The sequence below is a fragment of the Hevea brasiliensis genome, chromosome 14 (genome assembly GCF_030052815.1).
Source record: "Hevea brasiliensis isolate MT/VB/25A 57/8 chromosome 14, ASM3005281v1, whole genome shotgun sequence".
In the NCBI taxonomy this organism is placed as follows: Eukaryota; Viridiplantae; Streptophyta; class Magnoliopsida; order Malpighiales; family Euphorbiaceae; genus Hevea; species Hevea brasiliensis.
In genome coordinates this window covers 85,193,180-85,214,093 of record NC_079506.1, presented here as the reverse complement: position 1 = coordinate 85,214,093, position 20,914 = coordinate 85,193,180, and the positions used below count along the sequence as shown (strand labels likewise).

The window sequence follows — 20,914 nt, the reverse complement described above, 5'->3', positions numbered from 1 at the left end:
TGAGCTACAATATATCAATCTTGGACCATATTTGCCGTTTGTTGAACAGGGATCAGTAGTTACATTTTCAGCATATATATCGTGAGGCCAACTTATGTGCTGATTGACTGGCACATTATGCACATTCTTTTCTAGCTGGATTGATGTGGTTGCAAGAGCTCTTAGTAGAATTCTTTATTTGTTGCAGCATGCGTGACCTTTCAGAAAGTTGTCCTTTGTTAGTCTTTGTGTTTTTGTTTTTCTCTTTATTCATTTTCTAAAAAAAAATGAAGATAATAAATTTGTCTTATACCAAGCTAATTAAGTGCAATTGACTTACCGCTATTCAGTTGAATGAAATCACCGAGGTCACACACCAGGTCTATCCAGGGTCCCCTTCAAGATTTGGGATGCCATTGATCATAGCCAGGTATATTTGTAGGTTATGATAATATATTACAAGCATATATTTTTATTTATTATAAAATTAAAGAATTAAAATAAGAAATCCCTTCCTACTTTACCTTCTCCTTGGTCATTTCACTTGATACCTAATGAGGCAGGTGCGGAAAAGGAGAAAACAAACCTTGTCCTACCTACTCGTCCTGCTCCTATTATTTTAAGAAAACTCAAAAGAATTCTATCATTTTAAAATATATTTTAAACACAGATTTTATAAAAATATTTTTTTGAATTCCTTTAATTGACAAAATTGAATTGTAATCCCTTCGTCCCACAAAGATGGGCTTACTTATATTTTTACATAATTCAAGAAAATATAGTTAATAAAGTTAAGGTAATAAATTTTGTTTAACTTTTTCCTTATATACTTTCCAATTATTGTTAGAACTAATGGATATTTTTTTTCAATGTATATTATTAAGGACATATTAATAAACTAATCAATAAACTACCAATTAGTGATTAGTAACATTTGGATTAAAAGCCCAAATTCCAGCCCATGATTATCCTTTGCGCGTGTAACGCCTGAACTTGAAGGTGAAAGTTGAAACATGAAAAATTTGGTGTGGCCAATAACATAATCATTTTGGAGAAATTCATGAAAACTGAAACTATTGAAGAATTCTTCCATTACATTTAATTTCTTCTCCTTCGTGGGGTAACTGGCAAGGTAAGATTCCTTTTATCCACCAATAGCTAGAAGAAAACACATCTTCTTTGTATCTTCTGGCACAAGTGAAGATTGCATTGCATATACAATTCCAAAGCTTTAAGCAATAGTAGAAGCGACATGTAGTACTGCAATACTTAATTATGTCAAAATCATTTACTACTGAAGACTAATACTTAATTAAAAATACTAGTAGGATTATCTTCATATTTATTTATTTTTTTTATAGGATTGTCTTCATACATGATGGATTCCTCCTAATGAGGATAAAAGTTTTATTCTAGAAATAATTTAGCATAATTAACCGAAATTAATATGAAAAAAAAAATTTATACTTTTATATAATAAAAATATTTAAATATTTTGAATAACAAACCTTTGAACATTACAATTTACAAAGTTTCGAAGTTTCATAATTAATCAAAAATAAAATATTTCCTAAAAATAAAAGAAGAAAATAAACTATAAAATTAATCCACTACTCGAAATTCTTAAAATCAAAATCTCTAAACTTGTAATTTTTATAGCATATGTATACATATTTGCATTAATTACCTAAATCAGCTAATTACCATGCCTAAAGGTGTAACGAATAAGAAGTTATCGAATTCGACTTTCCCTAATTACTAATTGGCAGTTTATCACCTGTAAAAGGACAAGTACTGCTTAGCTTAGTAGTACTAAAATCATCTCTAAAACTGTAAAGTTTTAAGTTTCAATCAAAATTAATTATAAAAAAGGAAAATGCTAGCAATGACTTGAGAATCCATCTAATTAAATGCTTGTGGAAATAAATGTCATAGAATTAAATTCCACTTGTTATGCTTAAAGAATGGTGTAGAATATGGTAAAGAATAGAGTTAAGTTATCATTCAAATTAGAAGTGGATTAATATGTCTAATAATCAAAGTAAAGCAAAGTCAAACTTGAGAATCCATTCAATTAAATGCTTGTGGAAATAAAGGTTTATGCATAAAGAATGGTGTAGAATATGGTGAAGAATAGAGTTAAGCCTTCATTCAATTTAGATGTTGATTGATATGTCTAACGACCAGAGAAAAGTAAAGTCAGAAAATGTGTTTAACTTTAATTTATATGCACCAAAGAATTTGGCATACCAACAAAACCTTATTATGCTATTAATCAGTCGTAATGGCTCTTTTCTGATGAAGATACTCCTCTATTTAAAAGTAGGTACATTTTAATTGTAATTAAGATATTTGAAATTTGAAAGTCTTTTATAATTACATAAAATAAATTAAATCTCATTTACATATATATTTTAATTATAATATGAGATTACAAACCAATATTTTCATTGTATAACCTAATAAATTCATTATTAGGATTTTGACGCAGCTGGAGAATGCTTCATTATTAGGATTTAGTTAGTAGGATGTGTCTTCCAGGACTCCAGAGAGAGTTCATGGCTTAACACACTGCAATTAGCAACCTAAATCACTGTTTCTTTGCGCCACACCCCACTTGACGGGTTGTGTCGTTTCAACCCACCCCAAGAAATGGTGTGGAAAGCTGGCCTAATGGGTAGGTGTGTCAATGATTTTTATTTTAAATTTTTTATTTGAATAGGTGTAAATATCAAATGACAAGGTATTTAAATTTAATATTATAATTAAAAATGACTAGTCAAGTCATTGTTTTAATCTCTATAAAATAGACAAGGGAAAATAGAGCGTTTAAGCCTTTAAAACCCATGCCTTCATCTTCGTAGTCATACTTGTCTTGATAGAAATAGTCGACTATGGAAAGTGAAACCCTATGGAAAGTGATACTTCCGAACATTATCTTCAAAATAAGTCTTCTTGACTTGACTGAAGCCTCCTTTGTCGCTTGGATTGAGATAGCAGTAGACTTTGAACAATGAACTAGATAAGGTCATTAACTCCCTGCCTTGGCGTTCACGCCTATGCTTGGATTGAAATAGATCAAACTATTTCTAGATTTAAAGTCTCCTTCATATTTGGAAGAGCAAGACTGGAAGCCGACGAATACATATTATTTTTCAATAGCAGATTCAGATTTTAGCTTAGCTAATCCTAACCTCATGCTTATGCATTAATTTATTGATTAGAAGTCCATGTACTTTCAATGAAGTGCTAAATAAGTTTAAAATTCAGTTTTAGATCAAATAAAGACTGAACTTTTTAATTAAGGCAAAATAAATCCTCATCTAATAAAATATTATTTTTCTAATAATAAAATATAATTTTTTAGTTTTTAAATATTAAAAATTATTTATTATTTTTAATTAAAGAAAAATTAAAAAAAAATTGAAGAACATGGTAAATAAAAATTATTATTTTTAATAATTTATTATTAAAAAATAGAGAAAATAATATTTTAATTTTTTGACAAAAAATGGGATTTATTTGGTCTTAATAAGAATTCTGCCCTCATTTAGCCAAAAACTTTATTTGAACTTATTTAACCTTCAACTAAAAGTACATGGGCTTATTAGATTTTTTTTTTTTTCCAAAGAAAATTTAGTAAAGCACCTGGACATTGCTTAAGACTTCTGCAACCAACTAATAAAATGCAATTCTCATATGAGATATTTGATTCTGAAATTAATGAAATTTTATGTGTTTTTGTATACTTTTTATTACTTTTGTTAAGCCTTTGGAAAAGTGATACTCCCAAGCATTATATTCATTGGTGGTTATAAGTAGTCTTCTTGAGTGAAATCTCGTTTGAAGCTTGGATTGAGATAGCAATCGTAGCAACCAATGCACTTTGAATTTCATTTAAATTTGAAATTCTAATTTATGTCTGATCTTGTGATCTTGCAGCCTAATTTCTACTCTATCAAGCCTTCAAATGTTCAGGGACCATTTAGAAAAATGTCTTCAATGGATTAATAAACGAGATGAATTGATTGAAAAAGATGAGTCAAGTCATTGCCTTTATCTCAGCAAAACGGACATGGGAAAATAGACTAGAGTGTTGAAGCCATTAAAATGAATGCCCTGGTCTTCACGGTCATGCTTGTCTTGATAGAAGCGACTTTTATAATGTATTATTATTTTTGTGAATCCTTTGGTAAGTGATACTTCTAAAAATTATATTCATTGCTAGTTATAAGTCTTGTTGAATAAATACATAAATTGGAAATAATTCACTTCTATGATAAATTGGAAAAATATATATAAATTCGAGAAATATAAAAACAGGTAAAAATATATGTTTAATTTCTTTAATTTTATGTCGTATGCTTTTATTAACTCCGCCTAAATAGTTTGTGCTTAGCCCATCCCAAGTCCGGATAAAGGAGGAGGGTTGCTGTAGGTGATAACCAGCGTAAAAATTTCGTCACAGATATGGATTCAAATGATATAAACATTGGAGTGTTCTCTACTTATGACGTACTACATAGGAGCCCGAGTATAGTGAGAAATATGAAAGGGTGTAGAGCGTTCACCGAAAGTGACGCTCCATGCCGACGCCCGGGTGTGGTGTTAAAATCATGGATAAGCGTAGATAAATAAGTTAGTCCATAAGACAGATAGGGATAATTTTTTTTTTTTTTTTTTGTAAAAGAAAGAGCTTCTCGCCGCAGTTTTGCGACTTATAAAAATATATTGGTCTGGATTCTGGCAATAGCCTGCGGGTTGTTGTCGTTTCCATACAACAGTATCCACAATCGTAAAGGCACTAGGAGCCTTTTTATTTATTATTTATTTACTTTATTTTCGCGTGTCTTTTCCGTTGTGGGGGTAACTTTTCACCATTGATATCTGGACAAGTGTCCTCCTACTTTTTAGTATTTTAATGATCATAATAAATAAGTAGGTCATATTGGGCCACAGTTCATATCTTCAGCCAATATATATATATATATTTTGGTTTCCAGTTTACTCCTTAATTTTTGTCGGTTTCTACATTTTAGTTATTCATGAAGTTTTGTTCCGTTAACTAACAGGGTGAAATTGAATAATTTAATTTAATTAAATATTTATATTATTATTTAATTTATAAATATTATTATTCATAAGTTAATTTTTACATTTTAAAATTATATTAATTAATTTATAAAGTTTTATTAAATCAATTAATTAGTCATTTTTTTCAATTGTAACGGTTGCAAATTATTCATAAGTTACTAATTTATAAAATTAAATGATAAAAGCTAATTAATATAATTTTTAAAATATATAAAGTGATTAGTTAATAAATAATAACATTGACTATAGAATAAATATATATATATATATATTTTTTCTTTTATTTGGGCATTATTAAGTGGACCACCTTCTCCCATCTCGTCATAGTCGTGCCACTATTGAGTCAATTGCCTTAATTGTTAGTAAATTACTATAATGCCCAACATTTTCGAGTTATTAGTATATAAAAATATATTATTTTTATGTATTTTCAAAGTACTACATTTTGATAGGGCTGATTCAGGGCAGGAGCTTTCTATAGACGATAGTGGGGATTGGGAAACGGATATGATAGGTTGGAAACTGGAATATATAAAAAATTATCCCTTCAGTTGGTCCAAGGGATAGCTTTCATATATATCATAATTTATGAAAGAAAAAAATATATACTTCTTAATTTATCATTATTTTTAATTAATTAAGAAAATTAAGTGCTCTGATTAACGTCTTGAAAATTACAGAATTAATGATATATCATTCTACAGATTATGAGGTGATATCTATATGGAGTAAAATGTTATGATTATGTGCAATCCGTTTTGATTAATTAAAATACTAAAGTTTGAAGTTGCACATTTTCGTATTTTAAGAAGTTCAAGGATAATTAATACAATAAAAAGTTGTACTAGGGAGGCCTGATGATCGAGGTTTAGATGAGCGAGACATGCTAAATTTTTCCTGGTTTTTTGATTAATAATATATATGCTTATCAAAAAAAAAATTCAAGGATTTAACTATATATTTAAATAAATATAGAAATATTATGTATAATAACATTTGAAATAACTGATAGAATAATCTATTTAGCAGTGAACCTTGAACGACATTCATTGTGTTGTGCTTGGTCTCTTTGCATTGGAGGAGAATAATTTTCTTTCTTTCTTTTTTATTTTTTTTATATGTTAGTAATATCAACATTTATAATTAAAATGACAGGTAATGCTAAGCTTCATAGTATTAAAGTCATCTCTAAAACTATGAAGTTTTAAGTTTCAATCAAAATTAATTGTAAAAAAGAAAAATGCTAGTAGTGACTTGAGAATCCATCTAATTAAATGCTTGTGGAAATAAATGGCATAGAAATTAAATTCCACTTGTTATGCTTAAAGAATGGTGTAGAATATGGTGAAGAATAGAGGTAAGTCATTATTAAAATTAGAAATTGATTGATATGTCTAATAATCAAAGAAAAACTAAGTCAAAGTTGAGAATCTGTCTAATTATATGCTTGTGGAAATAAATGCCATAAACATTAATTTCTAGTTGTTTTGCCTAAAGAATGGTGCAAAATATGATGAAGACTAGACATAAGTCATCATTCAAATTAGAAGCGAATTGATATGTCTAACAATCAAAGTAAAGCGAAGTCAAACTTGAGAATCCATCCAATTAAATGCTTGTGGAAATAAATGACATAGAAATTAAATTCCACTTGTTATACTTAAAAAATGGTGTAGAATATGGTGAAGAATAGAGGTAAGTCATTATTAAAATTAGAAATTGATTGATATGTCTAATAATCAAAGAAGAACTAAGTCAAAGTTGAGAATCTATCTAATTATATGCTTGTGGAAATAAATGCCATAAAAATTAATTTCTACTTGTTTTGCCTAAAGAATGGTGCAAAATATGATGAAGACTAGACATAAGTCATCATTCAAATTAGAAGCGAATTGATATGTCTAACAATCAAAGTAAAGCGAAGTCAAACTTGAGAATCCATCCAATTAAATGCTCGTGGAAATAAAGGTTACAAAAATTAAATTTCACTTGTTATGCGTGAAGAATGGTGTAAAATATGATGAAGAATAGAGTTGAGTCATCATACAAATTAGAAGTTGATTGATATGTCTAATAATCAAAGAAAAGCAAAGCCAGAAAATGTGTTTCACTTCAATTCACATGCACCAAAGAATTTGGTCTACGATTGCCACATGTGAATAAAGACTTATTATGTTATTAATCAGAGTCTTAGTGGCTCTATTCTGATGGAGATACTCCTCTAATTAAAAGTATGTATATTTTAATTGTAATTAAGATATTTAAAATTTGAATGTCTTTTATCATTATATATATATATATATAATTTGAGATTACAAACCAATATTTTCATTGCATAACCTAATAAATTGAATGAAGTTAATCTAGTGGGTAAGGAGCTTCATTATTCTTTATCGATTAGGATTTCGACTCTGCTAATTAAAGCTTCATTATTTTATAATTGAAAATGACAAGTCTTTATCTCGAGAAAATGGACAAGGGAAAATAGAGTGTTGAAGCCTTTAAAACCCATGCCTTCGTCCTCGTAGTCATACTTGTCTTGATAGAAATAGTAGACTATGGAAAGTGAAACCCTATGGAAATTGACACTCCCGAACATTATCTTCAAAATAAGTCGTCTTGAATTGACTGAAACCTCCTTTGAAGCTTGGATTGAGATAGCAGTAGACATTCAACAATGAAATAGATAAGGTCATTACTCATTAACTCCCTGCCCCGGCGTTCACGCCTGCGCTTGGATTGAAATAGATCAAACTATTTCTAGATGCAAAGTCTCCTTCACATTTGGCAGAGCAAGACTGGAAGCTGACGAATACATATTATTTTTTAATAGCAGATTCAGATTTTAGCTTAGCTAATCCGTACCTCATGCTCATGCATCAATTTATTGATTAGAGGTTTGAATGCAATCATTACCAGTATACAATCTTCTTTATTTTTAAAGAGAATTGTAAAAAATAAATAAATAAATAAAAATAAAATAAAAAAAAATATACTTTCAACATCTAATAAAATATTTTTTTAATAATAAAATATAATTTTTAAATATTAAAATTATTTAAAATTTTAATAAAAAAATAAAAAAAGAAATTGAAGTACATGAAACAAAAATTATTTAATATTAAAATTATTATTTTTAATATTTCATTGTTAAAAACAGGAGAAATTGAAGCCATTAAAATGCTTGCCCTGGTCTTCACGGCCATACTTGTCTTGATAGAAGCGACTTTTATATTACTATTTTTGTGAATCCTTTAGCAAGTGATACTCCTAAAAATTATATTCATTAGTAGTTATAAGTCTTGTTGAATAAATACATAAATTGGAAATAATTCGCTTCTATGATAAATTGGAAATATATATATATATATTAGAGAAATATAAAAACAAGTACAAATATATTAACTAAGTTACACCATACAAAATTTCTTTAATTTTATGTTTTATGTGTTTATTACCTCAATTTTGGGGAGGAAGAAAGAGAAGAATGAAAAATATCAATCTTAAAATGCAGAAAGCAAGAGAGGAGAGTAAAAAAAGAGAAAGAAAATGAGTGTCTAGGAGAAATCAAAGCAACCTGTAAAAGGATGAAGAGGCTAGGTATTTGATATCTAACATAATTATGCACTAATTTATTTATTTTTAATAATATAGAATCGAACGTTTAATATCGTGTTAATAAATAATATTTTTAAAATTTTCGATTTCCTTAATTATAGCTAATTTACTAATTTTAAGACCATATTAAACCACTAGTATAGGCATTTAATTATATATATATATATATATATATAACCACATGTGCACTGTAATGCAAATTAAGTTGTATATCTCCTCATATAGGAGTTGAGAAAACCTTTTTTGTTAATGTTTTAAAAATTAATATATAACAAAAAAAAATTAGCTAATAATAATAAACTATGCAAGGCTGTGATATAGAGCATCTGATATTCAATTAAGATCAAAGCAAAAAGGCTGTAATTTGAAGTAGTCTTGTTGTTTAAACTAATCTACAGTATAAAAATCTAATGTCTTTTTTGTTAGTGTAAAGTCTAACTCTATTATAATCATTAAAGAAAGAAAAATAAAAGTTCCATTAAAAAAAATGGTAAAAGAATAGTGTTTGTCTGCTTCTTTGGTCTTCGGTCTTCACGTCCTACAGAACTGCAAACAAATAACTCATAATATAGAAATTATTTTTCCTCTCTCCATTCGGATTATAAATTCCAAATATTTACACTGATTTTTTAATAACTCAAACTTTTCAACTTTTGCTTTCCACTTCAAGAGCATGGCTAGTCTACTTTGGCTTGCTCACTTTCTCTGCTTCTTTTTGTTTCACTTGCATTTTCAAGCTTCTTCTCTATCTTTTTCTTTTAATTCCTCCTCTGCTGCCATGCTGTGCCAGCATGACCAGAGTCTTGCCTTGCTCCAATTCAAGAAAACCTTTTCCATCACAAGTGATGCCTCTCCCTGGGATTTCCCTTACCCCAAGCCTTATCCAAAGACAGGGTCTTGGAAAGAGGGCACGGATTGCTGCTGGTGGGATGGGGTCACTTGCGACATAGAAACGGGTAATGTAATTGGCCTTAACCTTTCTTCTAGCTTGCTCTATGGTACCATCCATTCTAATAATACTCTTTTCTTCCTTCCTCATCTCCAAAAGCTTGACCTCTCTAACAATCATTTCAACGGCTCTCAAATTGTACCTCAGTTTGGCCAGTTTTTTAATTTATCATATCTTAACCTAAACTACTCTGTTTTTGAGGGCCGAATTCCACTAGAAATTTCTTATCTGTCTGGTTTGGTTTCGCTTGATCTTTCAAGTAATTATGATTTGATACTCAAAGCCACTGTTTTTAACGAGATTGTTCAAAACCTAACCCAGTTACAGGAATTGGACCTAAGTTATTTAAACCTGTCTTCGGTTGCAACTAGTTCCTTGATGAATTTGTCATCTTCTATATCATCACTTGCACTCTCCTCTTGTGAATTGCAAGGGAAATTCCCAGACAACATAATTCGACGACCAAACCTCCAATTGCTCGATTTATCGGGCAATGAAGATCTCACTGGTTCCCTACCTAGGCATAATTGGAATAACTCCTTCCGTTCCTTGTCTCTTTCTGGGACAAAAATTCCAATATATTTAGACCATGACTTCATTAGTAATTTAAAGTCCTTGGAAACACTGGAACTTCGTGCCTGCAACTTTGGAGGTTCAACTTTGGAATTGTTTGGTAACTTGACTCAACTCATTAACTTGGACATCTCTCATAATAATCTCAGCGGTCAAATTCCATCCTCACTTGGAAGCCTTGAGGCACTCTATTCATTGGACCTCTCCTATAACAATTTTCATGGTGAGATTCCCTCCTCATTTGGAAACCTTAAACAGCTTGATATTTGAACCTTTACAACAACAATCTCAGTGGTCAAATCCCATCCTCACTTGGAAGCCTTGGGGAACTCTATTCATTGGACCTCTCTTATAACAATTTTAGTGGTGAGATTCCCTCCTCATTTGGAAACCTTAAACAGCTTGATACTTTGAACCTTTACAACAACAATCTCAGTGATCAAATTCCATCCTCACTTGGAAGCCTTAAAGAACTCTCTTCATTGGACCTCTCCTATAACAATTTTAATGGTGAGATTCCCTCCGCCTTTGAAAACCTTAAACTGCTTGATAGTTTGTGGCTCAACAACAACAATCTCAGTGGTCAAATTCCATCCTCACTTGGAAGCCTTAAAGAACTCTCTTCATTGGACCTCTCCTATAACAATTTTAATGGTGAGATTCCCTCCTCCTTTGAAAACCTTAAACTGCTTGATATTTTGTGGCTCAACAACAACAATCTCAGTGGTCAAATTCCATCCTCACTTGGAAGCCTTAAAGAACTCTCTTCATTGGACCTCTCCTATAACAATTTTAATGGTGAGTTTCCCTCCTCATTTACAGTATCAAATTTTGGAACTCCAAAACAACAATCTCAGTGGTCAAATTCCTAATTATTTTACAAACTTCAAACAATTTTACAGGTCCCATCACTTTCCAAGGAAGCAGGCTTTCAAGTTTAGTGTACCTCGATTTATCCAACAACTTGTTACATGGCCGAATTCCAAGTTCAATTTTCAAACTTGTGAACTTGAATGTTCTTATTCTTTCATCCAACAAATTGATAGGAGAAGTCTCTTCTGCATTTTGCGAGTTAAATTCTCTTCAAATTCTTGACCTGTCAAACAATAGTTTGAACGGCTCCATGCCACAATGTTTGGGAAATTTCAGCAACAATCTTTCAGTATTGCACTTGGGCATGAACAAATTCCATGGAACCATCCTTGAAACGTTTTCAGTAGGCAGCAACTTGAGATATTTGAAAATCAATGGTAACCAATTGCAAGGGAGAATCCCACCTTCCATCTCCAATTGTATAAATTTGGAAATTTTAGATCTCGGAAACAATAATATAGATGACACATTCCCCCATTTTCTGGAAACACTTTCGAAGCTACAAATTCTAATTCTAAAATCCAATAAATTTCATGGTTTGGTGAAAGGGACCTCTGCCAATTATTCATTCCCAAAGCTACGAATTTTTGACCTCTCCAACAACTTGTTTAGCGGACCTCTACCTGCGGAGTATTTCAACAATTTCAAGGCAATGATGATCTTTGATTTGAATATGAAATACATGGGGGCGCCAAATCATTCTTCTTATGATTATTCTGTGAGTCTGACACTCAAAGGCTTAGAGATTGAGTTGGTGAAAATCCAAACACTTCTTACATCCATTGATTTGTCGGGCAATAAATTCACAGGGGAAATCCCACAGTCAATTGGAAAACTTAAATCACTTAAATTGCTCAACTTATCTCACAATCAACTCACAGGCAATATTACCATCATTGGGGAATTTGAGCAATTTGGAATCATTAGACCTCTCTTCAAATCTTCTTGTTGGAAGGATTCCAATGCAATTGACATATTTGACATTTTTGGAAGTGTTTCGGGTTTCACATAATCAACTTGAAGGACCTATACCCGAAGGAAAGCAGTTCAACACATTTGATAACACTTCATATGAAGGGAATTTGGGATTGTGTGGATTTCCGCTGGAAAAATGTGACAATGGGGAGAGGCAACAACCAACATCATCAAAAGAAATTGATTCCAAGTCTAAAAATGGATTTGGATGGAAAGCTGTATTGGCAGGGTATGGATGTGGAGTAATATTTGGTGTTGTAATGGGATATGTTGTGTTTAAAACAAGAAAACCTACATGGTTTGTGAGGATGGTTGAAGGTGAAGGGCATCGAAAGCCTAAAAGATTTAGCAATTAATCTTCAAAGGAAACTTTCAATGTGACTGGTGTTTGCAGTTAATATTTCGTTATATTTCTTGCTTTGCATATAATTTCAGGTTAATTAGCTTTCTTTTCTTTTTTTAATCTCTTTTTATATAAATATGCATAAATTGTTTTTTTAGGAAATAAATTATTCTTATTGTTAATTAGCACAATATTTGATCTTCTTGTTATAAATTATGCTTTGCATACAATTCTTTTTTTTTTTTTTTGAATTTTCTACCTTGTTAGGTAGGTGAAGAATAACTAAGAAGATGCGGCCAAATGAAGATACAGTGTTAGATGCATAGCACATGTGAATGTGGGGGCAAATCTAGCACAATTGTTCTATCATGTAAAAATTTATCTTGTTATGCTTCTCTCTTTGTCTCTGTTTTCTTATATAAATGCTTCTCTCTTTGTCTCTGTTTTCTACATATATAAGTTTTCTTAAAATAATGAAAGTTTTTGTATGTCTAAGATTGGGAACTTGTGTTAGATTTTAATTTCTATTTTGTTATTCTTGAGCTATATTCTAACTGTATATTCCTTTATTTCGAATGCAATTGACCTACAATATATCAATCTTGTACTATATTTGCCATTTGTTGAACAAGGATCGGTAGGTCCATTTTCAGCATATTTATCGTGAGGCCAACTTATGTGCTGATTGACTGGCACATTATGCCCATTCTTTTTTAGCTGGATTGATGCGGTTGCAAGAGGCTCTGAGTAGGTTCTTTAATTGTTGCAGCATGCATGACTTTATTTTGTTTTTCTCTCTATTCCTTTTCTGAAAAAATGAAGATAATAAATTTTGTCTTATACCAAACCTAACCAAGCTAATTAAGTGCAATTGACTTACTGCCATTCAGTTGAATGAAATCACCGAGGTCACACACCATATTTAAACTGGTCTATCCAAGGCCCCCTTCAAGATTTGGGATCCCGTTGATCATAACCATGGCTCTCCCAATTTGCGCCCTTATGGATGGGTCTAATGTGAGTACGTGAGCAGCCCAATCAAAAAGAAATTCCACTCCATTAATGGTAATGGGGCAAGGATGAGATTAAGGCTTCCTGCCTCCATCTCCACTTCGATCCACCTTAATTTTTGTGTTCATATGATGTATATTTGTACGTTATGATAAAATATTTTAAGTATATATTTTTATTTATTATAAAATTAAAGAATTAAAATGAGAAATCGCTTCCTGATTTACCTTCTCCTTGGCCATTTTCACTTGGGTCCTCCTCCTTGATACCTAATGAGGCAGGGATGGAAAAAAGGAGAAAACTAACCTTGTCCTACCTACTCGTCATGCTCCTATTATTTTAAGAAAATTCAAAAGAATTCTATCATTTAAAATATATTTTAAACACAAATTTGGAATAAAAGCCCAAATTCCAGCCTATGATTATTCTGGCACAAGTGAAGTTTGTCTTCATTTTTATTTATTTTTTTTTTATAGAATTGTCTTTATGCATTGATGGATTCCTCCTATTGAGGATAAAAGTTTTAATCTAGAGATCAATATAACATAATTAACCGAAATTCATATGAAAAAATTTAAAATATTTAAATATTTAAAATAAAAATAAAAAAAACATTTTAAAAATTACAATTTACAAAATTTCGAAGTTTCACAATTAATCACAAATAAAATATTTCATAAAAGTTTTAAAAAAAAAAATTGACTATAAAACTAATCCAGTACTTGAATTTCTTAAAATCAAGATCTCTAAACTTGAAATTGTTAAAGCATATGTATACATATTTGCATCAATTACCTAAATTGTTTAAGGGTATAAGGAATAAGATGTTCTCGAGACTTTCCCTAATTATGCAAATTGTGAGTTTATCACCCGTAAGGTGAGAGTTATTTAATAGAACGGGCTATCTCTTGCTTTGTGATCCACCAAATATTATATAGTCTTCAGACCTCCTATGAATAATTAAATTAAATTAAATAAATAAATAAAAAAAAAAACATAGTCACTACCTTGTGACATGTTACATCAACTGGTTAGGAGCTATTTTGCGTCATGGAACACTTGAACTTTAGCTCAATGTTAGTTGGTTGGTGAGGACATTTTCTCTTTCAGCAACTTTGTCAAGATCTCACTTCAGTTGGTCCAAGGGATATCTTTCATATATATCGCAAGTTATTCATTTATCATTATTTTTAATTAATTAAGACAATTAAGTGCTCTAATATAATGTCTTCAAAATTACAGAATTAATGATATATCAACCTACAAATTATGGGGTGATATCTATATGGAGTAAAATGTTATGATTATGTTAAATCAGTTTTGATTAATTAAAATACTAAAATTAGAAATTGCACATTTATGTATTTTAAGAAGTTCAAGGATAATTAATATAATAAAAAGTTGTACTGGGGAGGTCTAATGGCCAGGGTTTAAATGAGCGAGGTATGCTATGTTTTTCCTGACTTTTGGTTAATGATATATATGCTTATAAAAAAAATTCAAGGATTTAACTATATATTTAAATAAATCCAGAAATATTATGTACAATAACATTTGAAATAACTGATAGAATAATCTATTTAGCAGTGAACCTTGAACGACATTAATGGTATTGTGCTTCTCTTTTCATTGGAGAAGAATAATTTTCTTTCTTTCTTTCTTTCTTTTTTTTAATGTGTTAGTAATGTCAACATTTATAATTAAAAGACAATTAATGCTTAGCTTAATAGTAATAAAGTCATCTCTTAAACTATGAAGTTTTAAGTTTCAATGAAAATTAATTGTAAAAAAGAAAAATGCTATAGTAGTGACTTGAGAATCCATCTAATAAAATGCTTGTGGAAATAAATGTCATTTCACTTGTTATGCTTAAAAAATGGTGTAGAATATGGAGAAGAATAGAGTTAAGTCATCATTCAAATTAGAAATTGATTGATATTGTCTAGTAATCAAAGAAAAACCAAGTCAAACTTGAGAATCCATCTAATTATATACTTGTAGAAATAAATGTCATAAAAATTAAATTCCACTTGTTTGGCCTAAAGAATGGTGTAGAATATGGTGAATAAAAGACTTAAGTCATCATTCAAATTAGAAGTGGATTGATATGTCTAACGATCAAAGAAAAGCGAAGTCAAACTTGAGAGTCCATCCAATTAAATGCTTGTGGAAATAAAGGTCATAGAAATTAAATTTCACTTGTTTTGCGTAAAGAACGGTGCAGAATATGATAAAAAATAGAATTTGATCTACCATTGCCACGTACCAATGAAGGCTTATTATGTTATTAATCACAACCTTGGGGCTCTATTCTGAAGGAGATCTCCTCTGATTAGAAGTAGATATATTTTAATTTTAATTAAGATATTTAAAATTTGAATGTCATTTATTATTATATAAAATACACACACACACACACGCACACTTGAACTCTTTAAAGGTGGAATTGAGAAATCCTTAACATCTTAATTTTTTTAATTAATTAATTTCTTCTCCTTCAACTTGTAAGTTGCAAGATAAGATTCCTTTAATCTACCAATAACTAGAACAACACACACATCTTCTTTGTATATTCTGGCACTAGTAAAGATTGCATTGCATACACAATTCCAAAGCTTTAAGCAATAGTAGAAGCGACATGTAGTAGTACAATACTTAATTATGGCAATATCATTTACTACTCAAGACTAATACTTAATTAAAAATACTTGCAGGATTATTTTCATTTTTATTTTTTTTTTATAGGATTGTCTTCATACATTGATGGATTCCTCCTAATGAGGATAAAAGTTTTATTCTAGTGATAATTTAAGACAATTGTTGGTATATATGGAAGAGAATAATAGAATATAGCAGCAGAAGATATATTTTATTTGATTCATCAAGCTTACATATATAGAACTTGGAATAACATAAATTCAATAAAAATTCTAAGTCCTAGCAGCTGATTACGTGATCCACAAAATCTCAAGTAAGACTAACAGTTTCCTAAAGAATAGTAATTAATTATTGACAAGGAAACATTCCAATTTTGAATTAGTAAAACAAGGTTACGTGCAATCCAAAAGCATTATTCTAACAACAATAAACTGAAATTGATATGAAAAAAATTTATACTTTTATATAATAAAACTATTTAAATATTTTAAATAACAAACTTTTGAACATTACAATTTACAAAATTTCGAAGTTTCATAATTAATCAAAAATAAAATATATACTAAAAAATAAATAAACTAAAAATTTAATCCACTACTCGAAATTCTTAAAATCAAAATCTCTAAACTTGAAATTGTTATAGCATATGCATACATATTTGCATTGATTACCTAAATCAGCTAATTACTATACCTAAAGGTGTAGGGAATAAGAAGTTTTCGAATTTGACGTTCCCTAATTACTAACTGTGAGTTATCACCTATATGGTGAAAGTTATTTAATAGAAAGGACTATCTTCTGTTTTGTAATCAACCAAATATTATACAATCTTTAGAGCTCCTATGAATAATTAAAAAAAAAAAAAAAAAAAGCCTAATCACTACCTTGTGACATGCTACATTAACCGGTTAGGAGCTATTTTGCATCATGGAACACTTGAACTTAGCTCAACGTTAGTTGGAAGGTGAGGACATTTTCTCTTTCAGCAACTTTGTCAAGATCTCACTTCAATTGGTCCAAGGGATATTTTTCATACATATCATAATTTATGAAATAAAAAAATATATATACTTGAGTTTTTAATTTATCATTATTTTTATGCTAAGCTTAATAGTACTAAAATTGTCTCCAAAACTGTGAAGTTTTAAGTTTCTATCAAAATAAATTGCCAAAAAAAAATGCTAGTAATGACTTAAGAATCCATCTAATTAAATGCTTGTGGAAATAAATGTCATAGAAATTAAATTTCACTTGTTATGCGTAAAAAAATGGTGTAGAATATAGTGAAGAATAAAGTTAAGTCATCATTCAAATTAGAAATTGATTGATATGTCTAATAATAAAAGAAAAGCAAAATCAGGCTTGAGAATCCATCTAATTAAATGGTTGTTAAAATAAATGTCATAGAAATTAAATTTCACTCGTTATACGTAAAGAATGGTGTAGAATATAATGAAAAAGAAGAATTCATCATTCAATTTATAAATTGATTGATATGTCTAATAATCAAAGAAAAAGCAAAGTCAGAAAATGTGTTTTAACTTTAATTTATACTCACCAAAGAATTTGAGATACTATTGTCACATATGAACAAAGACTTATATATTATATTATTAATCATTGTCTTAGTGCCTCTATTCCGACGGAGAAACTCCCCTAATTACAAGTCTTCAATGGATTAAGAAGAGAGATGAATTGATTGAAAATGACAAGTCAAGTCACAGGCTTTATCTCTGCAAAATGGACAGGAGAAAACGGAGTGTTTAGCCATTAAAATCCATGCCTTTGTCATCACGGCCACAGTTGTCTTCATTGAAGCAGTTGATTAGTACCATATATTTGTGAACTTAAGGTTATTTTTGTGAACCCTACGGAAATTGATACTCCAAACATATCGATGGTTATAAGTAGGGGTGAGCAATCGGTTCAAATCGAATCGAATCGAACCGAACAGAATTAAATTATAAAAATTAAACCATCAATTTTAGAAATCGAATCGAATTAAAATTGATAAAAAATCGAATCGAACTGAATTACTTTATTTCAGTTCGATTCGGTTTAAACCAATCGGTTTAATTTTTGATTGATTTTTTAATTTAGACTTGATTTTCAAGTTATTTGGTCTAATTTTAACTTTGGTTTGAACCTAATAACCATTAATCAATGAAATTAAACAATTAATATATATAAAATTAAATATAATTCATAAATTTTTCATAAAAATAAATTAATTCAAAAATCGATTCGGTTTGATTTGACTATATAAATCACTATTCGGTTCGGTTCGGTTTAACTGATTTTTTTCTCTTCAAAACCGAACCGAACCGAAATAACCGAAATTTTTATAAATTAAAACCGAATCAAACTGATTAAATTTTAAAACAGAATCGATTGAATCGAATTAACTCAATTCGATTCGATTTTTTGATTTGAACCGAATTCTGCTCGGCCCTAGTTATAAGTCATCTTGACGTGACTTGAAGCTTGGATTGAGATAGCAATTGCACCATTAGACTTTGAACAGTGAACTAGTTAAGGTCATTAACTCCCTGCCTTGGCATTGACGCCTATGCTTGGATTGAAACTGATCACACTTATCATTGGATCTCTCCGATAACAATTTTAAAGGTGAGATTCCTTCCTCATTTGAAAACCTTAAACAACTTCAAATTTTGGACCTCTAAAACAACAATCTCAGTGGTCAAATTCCTAATTATTTTACAAACTTCAAACAATTTTACAGGTCCCATCACTTTCCAAGGAAGCAGGCTCTCAAGTTTAGTATACCTCGATTTATCCAACAACTTGTTACATGGCCGAATTCCAAGTTCAATTTTCAAACTTGTGAACTTGAGTGTTCTCATTCTTTCATCCAACAAATTGATAAGAGAAGTCTCTTCTGCAGTTTGCGAGTTAAATTCTCTTGAAATTCTTGACCTGTCAAACAATAGTTTGAACGGCTCCATGCCACAATGTTTGGGAAATTTCAGCAACAATCTTTCAGTATTGCACTTGGGCATGAACAAATTCCATGGAACCATCCTTGAAACGTTTTCTGTAGGCAGCAACTTGAGATATTTGAACTTCAATGGTAACCAATTGCAAGGTAGAATCCCACCTTCCATCTCCAATTGTATAAATTTGGAAATTTTAGATCTCGGAAACAATAATATAGATGACACATTCCCCCATTTTCTGGAAACGCTTTCAAGCTACAAATTCTATTTCTAAAATCCAATAGATTTCATGGTTTGGTGAAAGGGTCCTCCACCCATCATTCATTTTTAAACTTACGTATTTTTGACCTCTCCAACAACACGTTTGATGGACCTTTACCTCCAGAGTATTTCAATAATTTCAAGGCAATGATGATCTTTGATTTGAATATGAAATACATGAGGGCACCAAATTATTCTTATTATGATTATTCTGTGAGTCTAACACTCAAAGGCTTCGAGATTAAGTTGGTGAAAATCCAAACACTTCTTACATCCATTGATTTGTCGGGCAATAAATTCACAGGAGATCCACAGTCAATTGGAAAACTTAAATCACTTAAGTTGCTCAACTTGTCTCACAATCAACTCACAGGCAATATTCAACCATCATTGGGGAATTTGAGCAATTTGGAATCATTAGACCTCTCTTCAAATCTTCTTGTTGGAAGGATTCCAATGCAATTGACATATTTGACATTTTTGGAAGTGTTTCGGGTTTCACATAATCAACTTGAAGGACCTATACCCGAAGGAAAGCAGTTCAACACATTTGATAACACTTCATATGAAGGGAATTTGGGATTGTGTGGATTTCCGCTAGAAAAATGTGACAATGGGGAGAGGCAACAACCAACATCATCAAAAGAAATTGATTCCAAGTCTAAAAAAGGATTTGGATGGAAAGCTGTATTGGCAGGGTATGGATGTGGAGTAATATTTGGTGTTGTAATGGGTTATGTTGTGTTTAAAACAAGAAAACCTATATGGTTTGTGAGGATGGTTGAAGGTGAAGGGCGTCGAATGCTAAAAAGATTTAGCAATTAATCTTCAATGTGACTGGTGTTTACAGGTACTATTTCGTGATATTTCTTGCTTTGCATATAATCTCAGGTTAATTAGCTTTCTTTTTTTTTTTTTTTCTCTTTTTATATAAATATACTTAAATTGTTTTTTTAGGAAATAAATTATTCTTATTGTTAATTAGCACAATATTGGATCTTATTGTTATAAGATTTTATCCATTTACCATGAATTTCTTACAATTCTTTTCTTTTTTTTTTTTTTTTTAAATTTTCGACCTTGTTAGGTAGATGAAGAATAACTAAGAAGATGCAGCCAAATGAAGATACGGTCTTAGGTGCATAGCACATGTGAATGTGGGGGCAAATCTAGCACAATTGTTCTATCATGTAAAAATTTATCTTGTTATGCTTCTCTCTTCGTCTCTGTTTTCTACATATAGAAGTTTTCTTAAAATAATGAAAGTTTTTGTATGTCTAAGATTGGGAACTTGTGTTAGATTTTAATTTCTATTTTGTGATCGTTGAGCTATAGTCTGACTATATATTCCTTTATTTTGAATGAAACCCCGATTTGAGCTACAATATATCAATCTTGGACCATATTTGCCGTTTGTTGAACAAGGATGGGTAGGTCCATTTTCAGCATATTTATCGTGAGGCCAACTTATGTGCTGATTGACTGGCACATTATGCACATTCTTTTCTAGCTGAATTGATGTGGTTGCAAGACGCTCTTAGTAGAATTCTTTATTTGTTGCAGCATGCGTGACCTTTCAGAAAGTTGTCCTTTTGTTAGTCTTTGTGTTTTTGTTTTTCTCTT

At 30.3% G+C, this 20,914-nt stretch overlaps 1 protein-coding gene and 1 pseudogene across 1 annotated transcript; both read left to right on the top strand.

Annotated features, from left to right (window-relative positions):
* Window positions 1-9,364: 9,364 nt before the first annotated feature.
* LOC131173036 (receptor-like protein 9DC3) lies at window positions 9,365-12,417 on the top strand (annotated as a pseudogene).
* A 7,021-nt stretch (window positions 12,418-19,438) lies between these two features.
* LOC131173035 (receptor-like protein 9DC3) lies at window positions 19,439-20,116 on the top strand. The gene has a single exon (XM_058134689.1). It carries the CDS (start codon window positions 19,439-19,441, stop codon window positions 20,114-20,116), a length of 678 nt encoding a protein of 225 aa, XP_057990672.1.
* Window positions 20,117-20,914: the final 798 nt, after the last annotated feature.

Coding starts and splice junctions, on each gene's coding strand:
- LOC131173035 (XM_058134689.1), top strand. CDS start 19,439: ATGATGATCTTTGATTTGAATATGAAATACATGAGGGCACCAAATTAT.